Below are 20,721 nucleotides of genomic sequence, written 5' to 3' on the forward strand. Positions count from 1 at the left end.
CTTTACATAAAAGTTGCAGGCATGAATCTTGGTTTGATGGGAAATGCTAGATAATGATTATTAAATTCTTTCAAATTTTCAACGCAAATCCTTATATTAAAAATTGTATCAATTCTTCAAAAACATAGACCGAAATTAATTCTATGTGAGTTATTTAATTATCAAGTGGGACTTAAAAACATCTCTACAATCCGAGTGTCTCCGAGTTTACTTTGAACATTTGGATCAAATATTTGAAGTCAATAAAGTCCAGCTCGTAACTCTTATTGTTTGTGTGATGGTCTTGGTGTATAGTAGCCGCTACTACGGGAAGAGTATGTTCGACGCGCCCTTTCTTATACAAATACAACAACTGAGTGCTCTCTCACAAGATTTCTGGATTTCGAGAGTTGTTGCGCTTCATAAGCAGAGCTTAATACCTCTTCCTGCTCTGTTTTCATTGTATTTTATGTAAATATGTGTTTTAAAATGTGTTTTATGCCAATACATCTAACAGCATATGTTCGAACATAATCAGAATGTTTTTAAAAAACGCGTTGTGCTTTCAACAAATCCTTGACATATTCGAACATGAAACTGTTCGAAACTATAAATTTTTTAAATCAGATTTAAAGTTATAGTTTATATGGAAGTATTATAATTATAACTATTTCCGTCTGTCCGTCCACAATATCTATTTATTTGACCATAGAACAGAATTTTGCTCATATTTTTATACCAAATTTTAATTATAAAACTTTAAATGATATAAAGATCTGCACCAAACTCATTTTATAGTAGTGATGAGAAAAATTTTTAAAATAATTACTTTATAAAATGCTTTACAAACAAAATTTCGTACAATTATTCAGTAAATATTAATTAATTATAGCAATAAAAAAATTTACAAATATACTTATTGGTTAGAAAATGAAATTTATAATATGTTACTAAACCACTTGACATATGGATAATATTCCTATATTTGCTGAGAATCACTTATATGTGTTAAGGTATATATATCGTTGTTATATAAACTGAAACCTCCAACCAATTCTGAACCAATTTAACTTAATATTGAATTTGGAAGACATTAATAAAAAAATACAAAAATTTCTAAATAACGCAAAAAAAATGTTATTCATACGCCATGTGGTCCAATGATGTTTTTTAAAATGTATGTTTATTTATTATTATTTTTATTATTATTATTTTTATTTATTATTATTATTATATGTTACTTAACGACTCACAGAAGCTTAATATTTTATCAAAACATTTTTTAGTATACTTGTTAGAAGTTCATAATGATGAAATGGAACCACACAGATAATTTAAGTGACAATATTTCACGATTCTGATAGACATTTGGTTTTCTGATGAGATATCACTGTTATCCATTTCATTAGTATCTTATTTTATCTTATCTATAGAGAGGTGTTGTACTGAAAAGTCAAGGACAAAAATTTTATTTTGGAAGCCATTTCTTATATCAAACGTAATTTTCCATATTGCAGCTCTTCGGCTTAATCATTTGCACAATGCTTAACATTTCAGGAGCTATTTATTTTGAGAAAACACAGCAACAATTTTAGTCTGTTATATCCAATCATCATTAAGCACAGTTTATTCTTAGTTAAATAAGATGGTAGCAGATAGACTTATAATATAATATAATATAATGAATTGAAAATGTATAAATCTAAAAATATATAAAAAAATTTTATGAAGAGGTTTTTTTCGAACAGTAGTAAACTACAACAACAAAAATTCATGTTATATTATTTTAATCAATTGAATTTTTGGCTGACCATACAGCTGTTTCGAATATTGCCAAAAACCCATCAACAGTGGGTGTTTCAATTATTCGTAAATAATTTTTTAAGACTGCAAATACAAGGAATCGAACTCGTGTCCTGCCAAATTTGAAGCTCAAAGTCAGCGCTCAGTTTTATTAATTTGCTGTGAAAGTTTTATTAACAAATTCACTTAATAGGTTTATATTAGAACAAAATCATAAACCAGCTGTAGAATAATTAAATTAATTAATTATATTTTTAATTTTTAATTGTTAAATTTCCATACTATTCTGTTTGTAATCTAGGAACGTAATACTGAGAAAGTCAGGCTAATTTTACTCCACGAGTCGCACGGCCGAGACCAATATTTTGTAAATAAAAGTTATAATTTTATGTTCAATTTTTCAGGAAGTGACTGTTTTTATATAATTTTTAATCAAAGTTTAAGATAACCTTAATATAAATAAGAAAAAAAATCGAAAATGTGTTGCTTTGAACTTAAAATTTCCATTGTGGTTTTTTGACTATTCATCGGAGGATATTTATTGGTCCAGGTCTTAAAATATGAAAATTTATTTAAGTGCAAAACTTAAATGTTCAGCAACTTTTGTGTATCGAGTGAACGTTCCTACCTAATAAAAAAAAGCAAACGAAAAAAATTCTATATGTAAATATACATAATGGAATTATTTTTTTTTTTTTTGGTGTCTTAATTAAGAAGTCATATATAAATATATTCATTTATATATACATATATGATAATTGCTTATATTGTAATCTGTTTTTGAAACAACGAAAAGGAATATTATATTTGTATAAAGAAAATGCTGTACATAATTTTTACGAGTTTATTGTATATATTATCTATTATTGTTACGTTATATAGGTCTGCACTTTATTCCATTCGCATGATCAAGTCAACGAAGCAGTTGAATTAACTATGTCAATGTCGTAATATAGCTCATAAGGCTCATCGTTCCATCTAACTCGATACTCGTTGTCAACACTTAAGGGACTATAGATCTTCTGAAGATAACAATTAGATATACTATATACTATGTCCTGCTAAAAATATATCTGCCAAAGATATTTTTATTTTTTCCTGATTTATTTTATATTCTAATGTAAAATAAATATCAAGAACTAAAATCAAAAGTCACAAAATGAAAGACGCACAGCTATGCTAATCTTATCAAGTATCGTTATATTATCACCATCGTTATATTCGAAAAAAACATGAGCGCTTAAGAAAATAGTAAGAAAAAAATTTTATATAAATTTGGGTATTAGTAGAGCATCAGAGTATCTTTCAGATACATACAGAATATTGGTGTTACAAAGTCGGTTTTATTTTGTAAAAATTTTAACTTTTATTTCCAGTGTTATATTTTGTATATTTTTATACGTATTTCGGCGTGTATGTATTCCAAATAATAAGAACTTTCCTAATGTAGGTGATCAAATACGTATAAAAATATAACGCTACAAAATAAAAGGTTCGAAATAAAAGTTAAAGTTTTTAAAAAACAAAACCGATTTTAAAGTAGTCTCAATGTAACAACTCAAAAAAAGAAAAGAATATCGGTGATATCACAGGTCTTTAAAGTCAGTGCAGATATGATCAAATTCAATGGCAACACTTTTAAAAGAAAATTTCCAGGAATATATTCTATCTATAACTTAACAGAAATAGAAAACTTGTAGCACTTTAAGATATCTTAATATGTACTCAAGAAATTCTAAACCAGATATTTGGAAAAAAGTTTTTTTTATAAAATAGAAATTATTTACACGTTAAATGGAATGATTTCTGACTACTATATGTTAATAGTTTCTTCAAAAAAAATTGTTAGAATACAGAAATTTTTTAATTTTTGAAGTTAATTTTTAATTTACAGAATTTTCAATATTATTAATGTTTTTTTTTTCTTTTTTTATATAACAATATTTCTTCATTGAAGCGCTTTAAATTAAAGTCTAATAATAAATTTTAGAATCTTAAAGACTAATAACAGTACATTACAAATTATTTTATATAAACACACTTTAATGAAAAATATAACATAATGATTTGTAAATTATTTTAAGGGGCGTCTGAATAAGTAGCCAGGGACTATGTACCAGATATCTCGGCGTATAAGTTGTATTAAAAAAGCCGGATGGCGGGTCTATCATTCCATTTCAGTCTAAAGAAATTTGTCATATTAGCAAGAGATCCTGCCAGCGGATTTACATAGATTTGAAATATGTTTCTGCTTTATTCTGTCGAACTCGAGAGAATAATTTTGTTTTAATTAATTTTTTTTAATTTGATATATATTTTAAATTTGATTTCTTATTTATGTTATTAATCTAATCAATAATCTACACTTTTTATAAGAGTATCTATATTTTATACATCCATCATATATTCTGACATTCTTCTTTCTTATTGAATTAATTTTTTTTTTCACATTTCTCAGAAGTGGCATATCTTAAAAGCACATACTACAGTTCTCCCCTCGTAATGCATCACAAATAGAACAAACGGCACAAGTGAAGGCACATATATGGGAACTATCCTTATACTTCAGATTTCTTTCCAGCAAAATTCTTTTTAATTTTCTTTAATGGAACAAACGGCACAGGTGAATACACAAATACGGATACAAGCCTCAATTGAAATTAAGACGAGGAACTCTGACTGCATACAATATGGGCTGTTACTATCTATAATTATTGTTATCTAATAATTAGTTTCTTATAATTATATAATTATAATTATATAATAATTATAATCTATTACAATTGTATATCCATTGGCATATATGACACTAAAATTTAGACACCATTTTACATATTGATGAAAATTTTCTGAAAGAGATATAAAAATTTTTTATTTAAAAATAGATTTAATAAAAAATTAAAAAATAAAAAATTTAAAAAAAAAAATAAAATGCTCAGTACTTACAACTTTTTGTCACGATATTTTGGTAATTAATCAAAAGACCTTTACTGGTGCTAGTGTTAATATATAAAAGTTGAAGTCCAATAGCCACAAATGTTTAATGACTCATTTTATCGTGTGAACATTCCTACAAAATAGTAAAAAGAGGAGAAAAAATTTAAAAATAATTATTCACAATGAATTTATTTTTGGTCAATTTTTTAATTCATATATATATATTATTATGAATAATATATTAAGAGATAATAATTATTATTTTTAACTTCATTTAAAAAGTCGAAAATGAATATAACACTTGTACCTATTATACGAGTGAAATATTACACATAATAAATTTCTATTGGTTTTGTTGTACATAAAGTGTATATTAATAGATAAATACTATTTACAACAACGTTATTCAAAACATCAAAAAAATATTATTACATACATTATCTTCACCTTGATAGGTATGATCCGAAAAATTATGTATAGACAATCACACCAAAAAATTCTTTTCAAAGACCACTGAAGATGGATATTTGGCTATATCCAAAAGAGCTGCATGATCGCCAAAGAATTTAATTGATTTTAAAACTTTTTTCAAATTTTGAATATATCCTCAACATTACCCTTTCTTATTTGAAATAGATTTCTTCTTATAGTACATAAGATTATTAATTAAAAACCATATTTACATTTAAATGATAGATGATATATCACAAGCTTATTTAGAAAATATCAAGAGTATTTTTTAAAGCTATTTTATAATTTTATTTAAAAAATTATAAACTGGTGTTTAACTTGTGAAGTATTAAGACCACATTCAATGTAAGTATAAAACGCTACTACAAAAAGTTTAAACACGGACAACATACACCCAACGACAAAGGAGATAATCGAGGTCATTTAAAATCAGTTGTGCCCAGTTGGTGCTGCGCAAAAACTGATTCTACAAAATCTTAAAGTGTCATACTGTGATTTTTAGCCATAATAACAAAAATTCAATAAGTAAATTAAATAATTATAGAATCATAACATTGAAGTGTAATTTCTATAAAATACTCTATTCAATCCTGCGAAATCGAATAACCAACAAGCCCAAAACATAATGGGCCTATGTTACACCGTTGTGTCTCTACATTGGAATTGGCGATAGAGACATAACAGCAATTTAATATTCCACTATATTCCACTATTTATAAACTTGAAGGTAAGAAGTATAACACAATTAATATAGAAGCTATTATGATATTGGAAATACCGATTATAATGATACTTTGATTATAACTAAAGTAATAAATAAAATTTTTATTGTCTCTAATAAACGTATGTTCTAAAGTATCACCTCCTTCATCTGTAGTTGAAAAAAGCAATATCTCCCTCTGGCACTATAATAAAACAGTCTATCTTCATAAAGTCATTAAGGATTCCAGAACTATTGTACAGGACTCATTATACCGAAGTCTACAAAAATATTAGGGTTGCATAACAATAAAAGAAAGCACATGGTGACTTTGACTACGATAAAAACGTATAATCAGGATTATGTGACATGAGTCCCATAAAAAATTGCAGTATTTCAACTACCTTTGTTTAATTAAAATACACATGACTATGGTCCTATCAGAAACTTTGTGTGGATCCAGGACCTTAATTCATCACAAAAAGCACTATAATCGCTTAACTGTATTAGAGAGAAAAGTTGTTCGGAGAATAGTGAATGTATTAATACGTGGACCAGTCTTAACTGAAATTAAGATGAGTGAGTGCTTCTAATACGAACTTTATACCACCGTGACAAGTTATTGGTTATACTGGGACAAAATTCCATTGGCTCGCAATTTGAATTAACGAGAAAATTTTTTTTATGGATATCAATTGCAGTGCCTATGATGTTAATGATGATAATTATGAATGAGTTTAGAAAACAAAGGTTCTTAGTTTCACAATTTATTCAGTTTAGTATTCCTAACCGCATTTTCCAAATTTAAGAATTAATTTCTAATTTTTCTCACAACTTTATTGTATAAATTGACGTTAAATAAATTTTGGTATCTCTTCACTAGTACATATCCCTCATCCATTTTTTTTTTATTTCTAGGATCAAGTAATTGCTTCTCGATTCAATTCGTTAAAGCAATTTTAAACAAATATATTGTATACATTAATTTTATTACTTATGAGCTCCACAATTTTTAAGTTCTTCCCGCATCTTTGCAATATTATGTTATTAACCCTACATACCATATATCTGGACTACTTACATAAAGTTGATGTTATCGTAAATTTCTTAGTTATGTTATTTTTGGATTATTTCTTATTTTATTTTTATTTAAGTAAATTTATTTAATGGCTTAAAATGTTTTGCTATAACAGATGATATTGTTTTACTAAACAGTGTTTCAGTAGAATTTAACACAAAGGATTATTGTCATTTATTGCTTAACACCTATTCAATCATAATGTGTCATACAGGAATTCCAGGATCGACCTAACTATGACACACGACAGTTGTGACTCATGGCCTAACTCTAATTACTAATGCATGACGCAAGCAATTTTGTGTTCCAGGCACACTAAAATAGTAACGACAAGGAAGAAGGAAGTTTTGCATACAAGGTAAAATCTTCTAATCAAGTTATTTACATAAGGGCAGGGCCAGGTATTAGTAAGTTTGTATTAATCATCAAAAAACCAATAAAACTATTACAATAATTAAAATGTTGAGGGAAATAATTGATTTGTTAAATGATATCCCAAATAATGAATTTGTAAATGTTGTTATGTACTTGAGACAAACAGTTAAACAGCTTTTTAATTTATTAAAAAGAAGTTGGCATTATATCAGAATCATAGCTAATAATGTGTAGTTATTAATATAAATTAAATATATTATAATTTTTATTGACGTAAATTTGCAATTATTACTTTCACATATAAAACGTTTTAAGTGCATTTAAAAAATTTATTAAATTGAGTTATTTTCAAACGTGAATAAAATTAATTAACTAATTAATTAAATAATAGGCTATGAATGCACCCCGACCTAGAAGAACTATTGTGCGCCTAAAGGCCCAACTAAAGCCATTCTAGACCACTTATAAATCTCGTAATTGTTGTAGACTTAATTTCATCTATTTGATTTGGGACTAAGATCCCATTTCGAAAGTTGTCGAGTATACGTCTTGCCGCTGCTGGACAGTTGCATAGAATATGTTCTGATGTTTCTTTCTCCTCATGACAGAGTCGACAGGAATCACTTTCTACCGCACCTAAAATCTTCATGTGGTAAGTCTAATTAAGTCTACAGTGTCCTGAAAGAAGTTCAGTGTAGATTTTAATATCGTTTCTGCTATGGTTGAGAATAGCGTCAACTGAACTTTAAAATAGAAATACCTATACCTTTTTCTGTAGCAAATATAAATAAAAAAAAACTGCATGAAAAGATAATACTCTAAAACGCTCATTTTAAAATGCACGGGGAAGATGATAGTCCCGAACCGTAAAGATTAAAATGGTTTGAATCCCTTTTCAGAAATGAACGCAAGATATGGAATAAAATAGGCGTAATACTTAATACTCAATAGACACATTTCAGATACAAAGCAAGTAAAATAGCTCAAGAAAAATATAGATAAGTACTGAAAGCAAGATATGAAATGAAATAGACTTAATACTTAGTACCCAATAGACTCATTTCAGATACAAAGTAAGTAAAATAACTGCAAGAAAATGTAGTTAAGTAATGTGGAGAAGTTTATTCCGGAAGCACACGGCTTATACATTACTTATATATCACATAGCCGGAATCTAAAAAATGAAGTGTGTGAAGAAGAATAATGAGTGCAGCTGAATATAAATTATCAAAAAGACAAGATAATGAGAGTTACTGTTTAATTTTCGGACTCAAAATTCGAACTATCTATACTACTTCTATGCTATAAATAGATTTAATAATTTTTGACTACGCAACGAATAATTTTAATGTATTTAAGTAAAATTTGTTAAAGAAAATATATATTATTTTAGGAAACCCTGTGGTATATAACTAATTTAAGTATTTTGCGTTTAGAAAACTATATATAACTTATATATGATAACCAATAAATATTGTTTCTCCATAGCTAAATGTGGAGGGTCGTAAAAAACTTAAACACAAAATACTAGGAAAAACAATGGATTTGATAAGAATTAACTATGACACCTCCAGTCTAAACAATAAAAAACAGCACAAACAGAAACAACAAATACGGCAACTACACTTGGTTTTAAAAATACAATTCACTCTACAACAGGCAGTTTGAATTTTCAAAGGGCCTAAAGGTGTACATGTGAAAAACATATAAACATATATAAATATATGAACAATTATGTAACATGCTTGAATTTATATCTTTTACAAATATCTTTTACGTACATACGAGTAACGACATCTAAGTATTACTAAAACAAATTTTATCGGCAGCTATCATTTCCGATTTAACAAAATTTTAAGTTCTCATTTGAATTGTGATGAAATTAAAAACATAGAGACATACTCAAACCATTTTAATCTTTACCAAGAGACTAGCATAATACTTTGAAAACAGAAAAAATATATATATAAAAATATATATATATAAGTATTTGTTTTTTTACTATTTTTACTACAACAATATATAATATAAATAATTCCACTCTGACTGAGAAATTACTGATTCGAACCAGACACTGGTTAAACTATATTAAGTTTACAGGTATTTAACCATTATTTTGTTAATTAGCACACACATAATGTAACTAAAAATTTATTTAGATATATGTATTAAGTCTGTAGATTGAATATATTTATATTTTATTAAAGACCAAATAATGAATTTACTGCAAAATTACATTATTTTTCTTATTAATATATATAACAATCTTTTATGAAATATAAAAGAATCTCTGAATCCCAAAATATTTTACAAAAATTCGGTTAAAGTTTGTTTGTGTACTACATTTTATGTGTTTTTAATATATAATATTACTTTTGGTGCAAATAAAATTAATAAATGATTAATTGAATATTTATAGTTACTAAGCTTACAACTAGAGATTGTAAAGAACCCAATAACTTGTATCTCTTTCCCTATTTTGACCACACATATGTTCTTTAATATTGTGTGTAAAAATGTCTTTCACCACAGGTTGATAATGCGGACGCTATCCTCACATAATCTTGAAGACAATATCATCAAAGATAAGCTAGCCAACAGAATTGTTCTTCACACATGGACAATTAATTTAAGCATAGCATGTAAATGCAAATTTACAATCTGCTAGACAAAATTAATCCTGAAAAATCAATGCAGCTTGTTTGTTCAGCACTATTCATAAATATTTTCAATATCATTTGCATCAAATATTAAAATCTAATAATTAAAAATTATTAAAACTCACTTCATTCAGGTATGAAATTGGATCTCAACTTGGAGTAGATGTATAAGATAAATAACTACTCAATGACAAAATGTCCATTAAAATTTAATAAAATAAAATAGAGATACCAGCTAACAGCACCAAAACAGAAAATTATTAAATGAAATTAGAATAGATTGTTGTGAATAGAAATTACAACAACGACAAAAGTATTTTTACTTAATTAATTGAACTATTTTGAATGACCATACAACTGTTTCGAATATTAAGAAAACAAAAAAAAAAATTTTTATGACGTGTTTGACTTTAATTGAAAATAATTTATCCATAAATTTAGACTCATTAATGTTTATGGGTAAACAACATATATTGGTAAAACTCTAAACCTTAATATTGCAAATTAAGTGTACATTGTTTTTGTGCGTTAACACAAAGCTCCACCATTCAAATTTGAAAGGGTTAAATTTTTAACACTCATAGAAAATTTTTTACGATTAACTTATTCAACAGATTTTTTTTCAAAGATCACTGATGTTAGATATTTGGCGATATCCGAAAAGGCTGTATGGTCAGCTTAAGAATTCACATGTTTAAAAAATTGTTTTTTTTTTGTATATTTCATAGTTTCTTGAAATTCTTATTTAAAATAATCTTACCAAAAATTTTTTCATATAAATGTGTTTATTAACGAGGGATTTGACTGAACCAAAAAAACTATTGTTTTTGTTGGAATGAAGATTAAAATCAAAATAATATTTGACGGAAATATAAAAATGTTTAACGATGTTTAAAAGTTAGACGAATTCGAATAGCAAAGAAAAGACAAGGACAAAAATTTTATTTAATTTATTGAAATTTGGCTGATCATCAGTGGTCTTAGCAAATATTCGAATTTCTTTTTAATTAGTTTATAGTCCGTCACATTAGAAGCGTTGACGAATCGTGTATTTCGACATGTAGCCAAGGTTACACAAACTTTCAATGTTCAAACTTTCAATGTTTGATTCGAAATTCTAATATAAACATAATCAATATAAAAAATTTGGCAAAAAATCTAATGAAACGAATACACGTACTGTTAAATGTAGCGCACCACAATCAAATTGTTGTACACCGACTAAAGCACTATTAACAATGTGGGTTATCGTTCGTGCCAGAAGGTAAATAACTGTGCAGGTGAAACGTACTTACTTAAGCTTTGTGTGACACGGTTTAATTTATATAAAAAATTTTAATACCCACAGCGCTAAAAATAAAATATTAAAATTAATTATAATAAAAATTAAACAAATATTAATTATTATTGAATTATTTTATTAATATTCACTTGAAGAGGAAAATGTTGAAACGACAAGTTTTGCTGTGCGGACTATTTTTCCTTTTTGCGTACTCCATTTCGACTGGTAAAATATGAAACAAGCATTATTAAACAATTAAACTATTATTTTCATTGAAATAAATAAAATATTGAATATATCCAATAAATAATAGTTAAACGAATATATTTTAATTTGTTATTTTGTGTGTTCCTTGCAGAGGCAATCGAGTGCATTCAGTGTGATTCGACAACCAATGAAAATTGCACCAAAAACGTATCCGCAATCACAACCAAGACCACTTGTGCTGACAAGGAAGTGTGCTACGTATCCGTAAGTAAGTCTAAATTTAAAATTTTTAATTATTCTGATAAAATCGATATTCAAACTGTTCATTTGTCATAATTTACTAATTAAGCAAATAACTTAATCCCTGTCATGAACTGAATTTTTATGAGTTCTAAATTATTTGCTCGGATAATTATTTTTCGTTAAATTTGCTTCGCTCTTACAATTTGCATTTTGAATAATCTTTAAATAAATATATCGATATGAGTAATCCCATATAATAAAAGATTATATGTTATCATTGTGATAATTTTTATATGTTGATAACAAAAAAAAAAAAAAAAAAAATACAATAATAAGACTTTAAGTTATAAACATTTGTACACAGCTGAAAGTTATTATCAAATAAATTTTTACAAAAAATTTCGATTTTGATAAATTGTGAAATACGTATGGGAAAGTAGAAAACCTTCTGTTGGTATGTACTTAGTAACTCACTGCGTATTTCATCAAATAATTCATTTAATATTAATTAATAATAATTGAATCATTTTAAATTGCGAAAAAAAAAATAATTTAATTGCAATATTCAAACACAGTTGGCTTATTTACGATGAGGGAATACTGTGAAAGTACTAAAAGGATTATTTTTGTTATGACATATGGCGAAAGTGATAATAACATATTTGGAATGAGAGTGAAGTATGTATATAATAAAGTAGTATATACGAGGGGGCTAACAAAAATTTCTTAGATTGTTACAAACAAAAAACATAATAAAAATAATTTTTGACGGATTTGAATAGCAAAGAAAAGACAAGAACAAAAATTCATTTGATTTATTGAAATTTGGCTGACCATACAACGCTGTTTCGAGTATTGCCAAGAACTCATCGCTTCTAATTTGACAGGCACGAATTCCAAGAGTCCAAACAAATTATGTATGGACTATAAACTAATCAAAATTCGAATATTTCCTAACACCACTGATGCTGAGTACTTGTCAATACTCGAAAAAGCGTTGTATGGTCAACCAAATTTCAATAAATTAAATAAAAAAAAGAATTTGTTCTTGTCTTTTCTTTGGTATTCGAATACGTCTAACTTTTAAATAGTTTCTTTTCGTTATAAAACGCGTCACTCTCGGCAAAAAAAAACTAATATTAACAACTATTTTAATTGTTTAACTTTAAGCTTCGGCATTTTTCATTTTTAAATTCCACTAATTGTAATACATTTCTGATCCACTTTCTGTGAAGTAGATCCACTTTCTAAAACAGTCCGCGAAAGAGTAGTTTTTTAGGATTTTAGGAATACCTTAAGATACCGGCATTTATTATATCCGCATAATTGCCGAACATAAAAAAAAAAGAATTTGTTCTTGTCTTTTCTTTGGTATTCGAATCCGTCTAACTTTTAAATAGTTTCTTTTCGTTACAAACGCGTCACTCTCGGCAAAAAAAAACTAATATTAAAAACTATTTTAATTGTTTAACTTTAAGCTTCGGCATTTTTTATTTTTAAATTCCACTAATTGTAACACATTTGTGATCCACTTTCTGTGAAGTAGATTCAGTTTCTAAAACAGTCCGCGAAAGAGTAGTTTTTTAGGATTTTTGGAATACCTTAAGATACCGGCATTTATTATTTCCGCATAATTCCCGAACACCTTTCCCCATGGTTTTTTTTTATACTCGGTTCCTAAGAGTATAAATTAATTATTCACTTTTTCAGCATTGTGAGTTGACACTTTATAGCGCTGTTGAAAGGCTCAACACCATTTCTATTCTCCCGGTTTCCTAACAAATTCTCAAAAACTTGTGGTGAGCAGGTTTCAGTATCGAATTTAACAGTTACTGTCTATACAAACTTCAGAAGAATAACAAAACTTTTCCTTTGACAAAGCATATTGATATCATTTGTTTTTACTGCTGATTTCTTTTACCTGTCTTTAGAGTCTTGTGTGGTGCACAACACCGATTGCTAGCAACGACGTTTACATCGAATATCGGGGATTTCAAGCAATCTTCCTTCACAGAAAAATTTTCGGTGTGGAATCTCCAAAATCATTCGAAATCAGTCAAAACTGTTGGTCTATTGTGTTCTTATGCTATTTAGCTCTTATCAAATATTTCCATAGGCTTAAAGTTGTACCGAAATCCGTTAAAAATCACAAATCCAATTTCTTGATACGATGACGGTTAAAGTACCAACAAAAATTTAAGAATTGCCTTGTAAGAAACTTAAACAAATAAATCCATCCAGTTGAATTTAATTAATTTAACAGAGCTTTCATCATTACCAATGAACAGTCCGACAAACTGTCAAAAAATTACTTACCTAAAAACCTATTTGCAAATCAAAACTCAGAAGTTACTGAGAAATACTTGATTGTTTCTTTTTCTTGTTAGTTTCAAAGGAATGCGTTCTTTCTTTACATTCATTCATTTACACCAGTAACCAAAGAGGGCTGCAGTAAGCCTTGCATTATTAATCAGATCCTTTTTGTAAATTTACAAGATTAGTTTTGGAGATTCATGGAATCATGGGTCTTGTTATATAAAAATCTAATTGACTAGAAAGTAAGACATCATTTAAGTACCTTTCATATATTATTAGCTAACAGGAAAAATAGGTCAAAAGAAGTATTTCTCTTAAAGATCTCTAAAGGAACATAGAACGATATCCTTACAAACACATACTGTGAAACTCCAAGCTCGAACGCACTGTTTGTGTTTTTTTTCTACAGAATATTCCTATATTCGAGAACGCAGATGAGAGAGATATAGATAGAGCTTGCCAATTTCCACTCTGCAGACTTTATAATTAATAATAATATTTAAAATATTCTTAATCATTTAATACTTTTCAAATTTTAATATTTAAAAATTACTTTCAATAACAAACAAAAAACAATGCGAATACATGATATCAAATAGCGCAGATAACACTCTGAATATAACATCAATCAGTAGCTTTCGAAATTAATCAGCATACAACACCGTTCATATTAAATATGGGTACATATAATTTTTAGAATTTAGCAACCTTTAAACGATACGTGTCGATATTTCATGTCATTTTCGCCAGTAGCCATTGAGATACAGCCATTTGAGTGACGTTACTTTTGGTATTAACGAAAATGTGGAAAAAAAAATAATTTCATATACTGATTAAACATTATTTTTTTATAGAAATAATGTGTAAAGTCAACAAGAGCTTCTAAAATATTGTAACGACTCTGATCCATTTAAATGAATTATTTATCGGTGGTTTATTGAATTCAAAAGTTGCTATGCAGACAACGTCCAGACGTCCACATTCGATAATTAATCAAGAAAATATTAAATATATGCCAGTTAGTTTCCGGCTAATACAAGAGGTATGTTGAAAAGATGAGCAGTATGTATGCTAACAATGGACGAAACCCAACAACCTTTGATACCTTTAATAATTCAGAGGGTTATTTGAAGTTTTGTAAACACTATAAATATAATTGTTTGTACCGATATTTAACAAAAGATGAAAAAGCTTATCTCAGACAACTAAAAATGCTCATTTTAACTAGTGAAGCTATAGCCTTCGTATTCTGTTATGCGCCCATATCTTAGTCCATATTCATAGACTATCTTAAGGAAGATATAAGCATCATCAATGAATATTTTGTATTTTTTTCCTTATAATGCTTAGTGCATGAATTATTGTTGAGTCCTAAAAATAACATAATATTATTGTTTTTGTATACATATATATATTATATAATATATATTATATAATATAATTATATACATACACACATCTTATATAATGTAATATATATGTATAATTTAAAAATTTTGTTAAACAATATTATTATTATTATTATTATTAATTAGCTTGCGAGAGTGCTTGCTTGAATGGATAGTTTTTTTATTGAGAATTGTGTTTTTTATTTCGGTTGGGTTCTTATATAGAACTAAATTTATTTAATTTTTTGTAACACAGAACGATATTTTTATTTTCCGATATTCTGATTAAATGAAAATAAACTTGATCATTCTGTCAGTTGAAGTAGATTTCTATACTACTTGAGATCAGTAAATTGCATTTTACACTGGAAGAGTTCATCCTATGTAAGATCGTTGGGTTCGTGCACTTTTTTGACTTTTGTTAGAGTGTCTTCAGTCAATTTTAAAATTCTGTTGATGACAATATTTGATTTTAAAAGTTGATCTATGGTATTCTCTATAGAGATTGTTCATCTAGCAAAATTTGGTTTTAAAAGTTGATCTATGCTACTCTCTATAGAGGTTATAGAGGTTAAATTTCAAAAACCTTGAAAGTTGTCATTATACAGAAAGTAATTATTGTTATTAAAACGGAAATTTAAAGTTGTAAGAATTTTCTTAAGTTTATTTTCATAATTACATTGATTACTAAGTATATTGATTAGTTAGTAAACAGTGTAATGACAACTGGTAATGTTAAAAATTCATCTTAAATAAATTTGTTATTATTATTAAATTATATATATTAATATTTTATGATATATCATTTTCATCTAACTGTTTAAATTTGTATGATTTTTAAAAAGGATTTGTAATTTTTCTTTATGTATTAATTTTATCATTTTAGGTGACAATAAAGTTACTCGGGGCTGTACACCAGCCTGTGAAAATAACAATTGTACAGCTTGTGCAACTGCTCTATGTAATGCCCACAATGTTTGCAAAACCTGCAACTCAACTAAAGATGCAAGTTGTGCACAAACTGATGCATCGGCGATCGCAAGCACCGTCTGCTCTACTGCAAACACCAAATGTTTGACGCAAATTGGCAACAAATATGAGACAATACGTATGTGTGCTCCAGACAATGTAGTCGAAAATAATTGCAATAACGCTACATGCAAATTATGCACTGGCGGCAATTGTAACGTTGGTATTTTCCCAACTAATCGTATTCATTGCTATCAGTGCACAGATAGTGTTTGCCTGGATGTTTCCACTAGCGAAGCTACATCAACACCGTGTCCTTTGTACAGTGTCAATGATAAGTGTTATATGACAGCAGCAGACGAAACACATATCACACGTGGATGTATGTCCGATCCAACTGCTGCTGCTGCTTGTAGTGATGACAAATGTTACCAATGTAGTGTTGACAATTGCAACTCCAATGGCTACAAGCGTAAGCAATCAATTAAATGTGTACAGTGCAACAACAATTCCACATGCACTTGGGCACAAAATCCAAATGATGCAACAGACTGTAAGGATATTGTGTATAATCAAAAAGATGCATGTTATACACAAAAAGACAGTAATACAACAGTCATTCGAGGATGTTTTAATGAGAGAACTGCAGATCAAGGAGAATGCAATAATGACAGTTGCACAACATGTACTGATGCGAACGGCTGCAACTCAAAGTACAAAAATGATTTTACCTGCATTAGATGTCGCAGTGATTTATCTCAAGATTGCCGAGACATCAAGGCTGACAAAATCGCAAACTTAAGTCAAACATGCACAAATGACGTATCAGAAGCTAGTGCTACATGTTTCCAGGGACTTTGGAGTAAGTACATGTAATAATTAATTATAAGGTTTTTCGAAAACAAATTTAGTCTTTTTTATGAAAGTAAATGACATAAGATCTTAAGATAATAATAAGATAACCCATTTTAAAAAAAACACTATAAGACATTAAAAGATTTTCTCAGAGTACATAAATATTTTATTGAATTATATATCGTCCATTTTGGTCCAATACCTTTTGTTATCTTACTAGTAATAGCATGATTCTACGCTCAAAAAAATTTATTTACAAGCAATCCTTGCTATATCAGCTGTCATAATATATGATCATTTTACGACTGAAGTGTTAAATAGGCTGTAAAAATATACAATTAAACTCTCTATTGGGAAAAACGAGTTTACTTTCTAAACAACACAAGATCTATAACATTAATAATATTAAAGAGTAACAACGTGAATACATACGAGTGTACAGAATAACTAATTACTGCTAAATTTTCAAAAGCCCTAAAAACTTCGCTCAATAATCGAAGTTAATATATATCTACTATATATACCAGTTTTACAGGGCAATAAAAAGCAGTATAATTTAAAGTTCAAATGATTTGATCTTTATTATAATTAAGTTTATTAAAATAATTTTATGTATAATATATATATCAAATTTGAACTACTACACTGATATGGAAGTCAATTCCACAATTCCAGTCATATTTTAAAGATAAAAGCACAAGTAAAATAAGGTAAAAAATATAAAATGCTTTTACTACTCTAGAACTTTCCCAAATAAAATAAATCATAAGTTAGTTAACCTGCTTGACCATTAATAAAACATTGACCTATTGGTTCCTTGGAATATCAAATGGAACTTAACCATATATAGATGCACAGTAAGCATTTTGTAGTATGGCAACGCTTTTGCGAATCAATCTAATAGATCAATCTAATCAATCTAATAGGTATCTAATAGATATGCAGCCATTTACTGTTGAGTAACTTTTTTATAGTTTCTCTACTATTAAGAACATTAAAAAAACAAGAAGTCATAAGTAGTAGGAGCAAATAATTGGAGACAGTAATTAAAAAAAATATCTCCAATTTTGCAAACATAAATTTTGTAAAATTTGCAAAGAATTTTTTGACAATATAAGATAATTAAATATACAGTCAAACTTTCATAACACGAAGTAACATTTTACAAAGAAAAGGTTTGGCTTATGGACACTTCGAGTTAAAGAATTTTTTTTGTAATTGTATGTAATTTGCTCTCTAAACCCTAGTTCACACTCTACTAAGTTCGAGTTATAGAAGTTCGAGTTATAGAAAATTCGAGTTATAGAAGTTCGAGTTATAGAAGTTTGACTGTATATATAGTAGTGTTTATAGTAAATGAATTAATAAAATAAAAGTTGACTGCAGTATATCGTCATGACTTTACCAATTATTAATGCTGTATTTAATATAATTTAATAAAATGTATTATATGCTCGATTAAAATACTTTGACTTAAATTTATCTATTTCAGATACTGTTTTAATACGTGGCTGTCTTGTCGATACTGACAAACAAACTCGAGCAAAATGTTTGGATAAAGATGATGGGCAGTGCACTACTTGTGATGGAAAAAATTGTAATATCAAATCTATAAATGGTGCCTCAACTATATCTTTGACAACTGGTCTTTTGGCTGTTATTTTCTTAAGCTTAAGGCATTTACATTAAATATTTAGATAACACATAAAAGAATTTAAATTTATTAAGAAATAATAATATTTTTGTGAACCATCTTAAAACATAATATTATATATTTAATATATAACACGTTTTGCTTCTACAGATAAATATTCAAAAATAAATATTTTATTGCTACAAATTATTTATTAAAATACAATTTATTTAATTTTTATAAATCTTTAAATAAATATAAATTTTACTTAAATAAATATTTTAATCAATATATAAGATTTTAGTAATTATTATGAAAAACAGAATTGACGCAGACCATGTGGTAACCCTAATAGCTCCATTTGTAGGTGCCGCTTTGCCATTGCATCTATCTTCATAGCAGAGTGAACAGAGTTTCGTGTTCGTTTTACAATAATTTTTGCCATCTTCGGTAAGTTCAGAAATGCAACCACGGGTTGTTGTATTAGTATCGACTGTAATGAAAGAAAATCTTGACATTTCATCAATCGTTAAATGATATTGATATAGATTGATATAGATATCTCATATGCATCATTTTCTGATTAATCATTATTGGCATTGTATAAACTTAGATTTATTTGTGTTTGCTGAGCTCAAGGTTTAAAGCCGTTTCTCGCTTCGACATCTGAATCTCTGACAATAACGGGTTATAGTTCAAAATTTAATATTTTAAAGGATTAATAAAACATAGTTTACTTTAGTTAAAAGACACGAAATGCGTCTTTTCAGTAAATTTGTTAGAAATACATAGATAACTATTTTAACTTGACATATCCTTTCCAAATATCCCCATTCTTCCCTTTAAAAAGGAGGAATTTTTCAAATATTTCTAAAAATCGTCGTATGAAAAAAAAACCGTTTTAAGAATTTTTCGAAATATCTCTATTTTTATCTGGAACGAAAATGAATTCGTTGAGAATGCTTAGTAATCTTCGTAGCAAGATTACTAAAGATATAAAATTCGTATATCTGAAATTGAAAAAAAATGGTTATTAACCCTTTTAAACCTTAATTTTAACTGTAACCCATTATAAGCACAGACCAAAATATCTAGAAAAAAAACGGTTAATAATTTTTTCCAATGTACATCGAATAATCATCAAATAATTTCAATGAATTAATATTTATTGCTTTTATATGAAACTCGGATTAATTTGTTTAAATATTCATCGAATATTCCATCAAGTAATTTCATTTCTTAATTTAATTTCATTGCTTTGATGAAGCGTCTACTGTGCAAGTTAGATTCACCATGCCAAGCTTTCCAAATAAATACTATGGATTGTATTCTTTAGTCACTGGATATCGACTACCCATTTGTAAAATTAGGATAAAGTTACGTTACGTTACTCTTTTAATGACCAATATTTACATAGCATATTATAAAAACAATTTTCAAGCAACTTTCCGAAAACTGATAGAAACCCTATTGATTAGTGACATTCTAATTGATTTGTTTCAGTCTTTTTTAGTTCAAATTCATTTTTAATAATAGCTTTTTTCACTTAATTGGAAAATATCCTATTGAGTTATAAAAAAGGAATTTAAAGCTGTAGATATCTTTGTCAGAAAGCCAGTCATGTATCTGAAGTAATGTTACTTAAAGCTGGAGATCATTTTCATTAAGGTTTCAAGTAGGTTTTCGCACGAAAATTTTCAATCATCAAGTGTTTTCGCGCAGACACGTACACTACTACACAAGTCTATTTAACGACACACACATGTGGTTAGTCTTATTTCGATAAAAATATGGCATTATTAAGTTACTGAAGGTTATAAAAAAT

General features: G+C 27.5%; 1 protein-coding gene across 1 annotated transcript; it reads left to right on the forward strand.

Moving 5' to 3' along the window:
- Positions 1–11,273: 11,273 nt before the first annotated feature.
- Positions 11,274–19,009, forward strand: LOC119687804 (variant-specific surface protein VSP4A1). Its single transcript, XM_038102291.1, has 4 exons — positions 11,274–11,510; positions 11,644–11,760; positions 16,326–17,270; positions 18,756–19,009. Exons 1-4 carry the CDS (start codon positions 11,447–11,449, stop codon positions 18,950–18,952), a joined length of 1,323 nt encoding a protein of 440 aa, XP_037958219.1. The 5' UTR covers positions 11,274–11,446; the 3' UTR covers positions 18,953–19,009.
- Positions 19,010–20,721: the final 1,712 nt, after the last annotated feature.

This window comes from Teleopsis dalmanni, chromosome X, assembly GCF_002237135.1.
Source record: "Teleopsis dalmanni isolate 2A chromosome X, ASM223713v2, whole genome shotgun sequence".
In the NCBI taxonomy this organism is placed as follows: Eukaryota; Metazoa; Arthropoda; class Insecta; order Diptera; family Diopsidae; genus Teleopsis; species Teleopsis dalmanni.

Coding starts and splice junctions, on each gene's coding strand:
- LOC119687804 (XM_038102291.1), top strand. CDS start 11,447: ATGTTGAAACGACAAGTTTTGCTGTGCGGACTATTTTTCCTTTTTGCG. Junction 11,761..16,325: donor AGTGTGCTACGTATCCGTAA/GTAAGTCTAAAT, acceptor TTATCATTTTAG/GTGACAATAAAGTTACTCGG. Junction 17,271..18,755: donor ATGTTTCCAGGGACTTTGGA/GTAAGTACATGT, acceptor TATCTATTTCAG/ATACTGTTTTAATACGTGGC.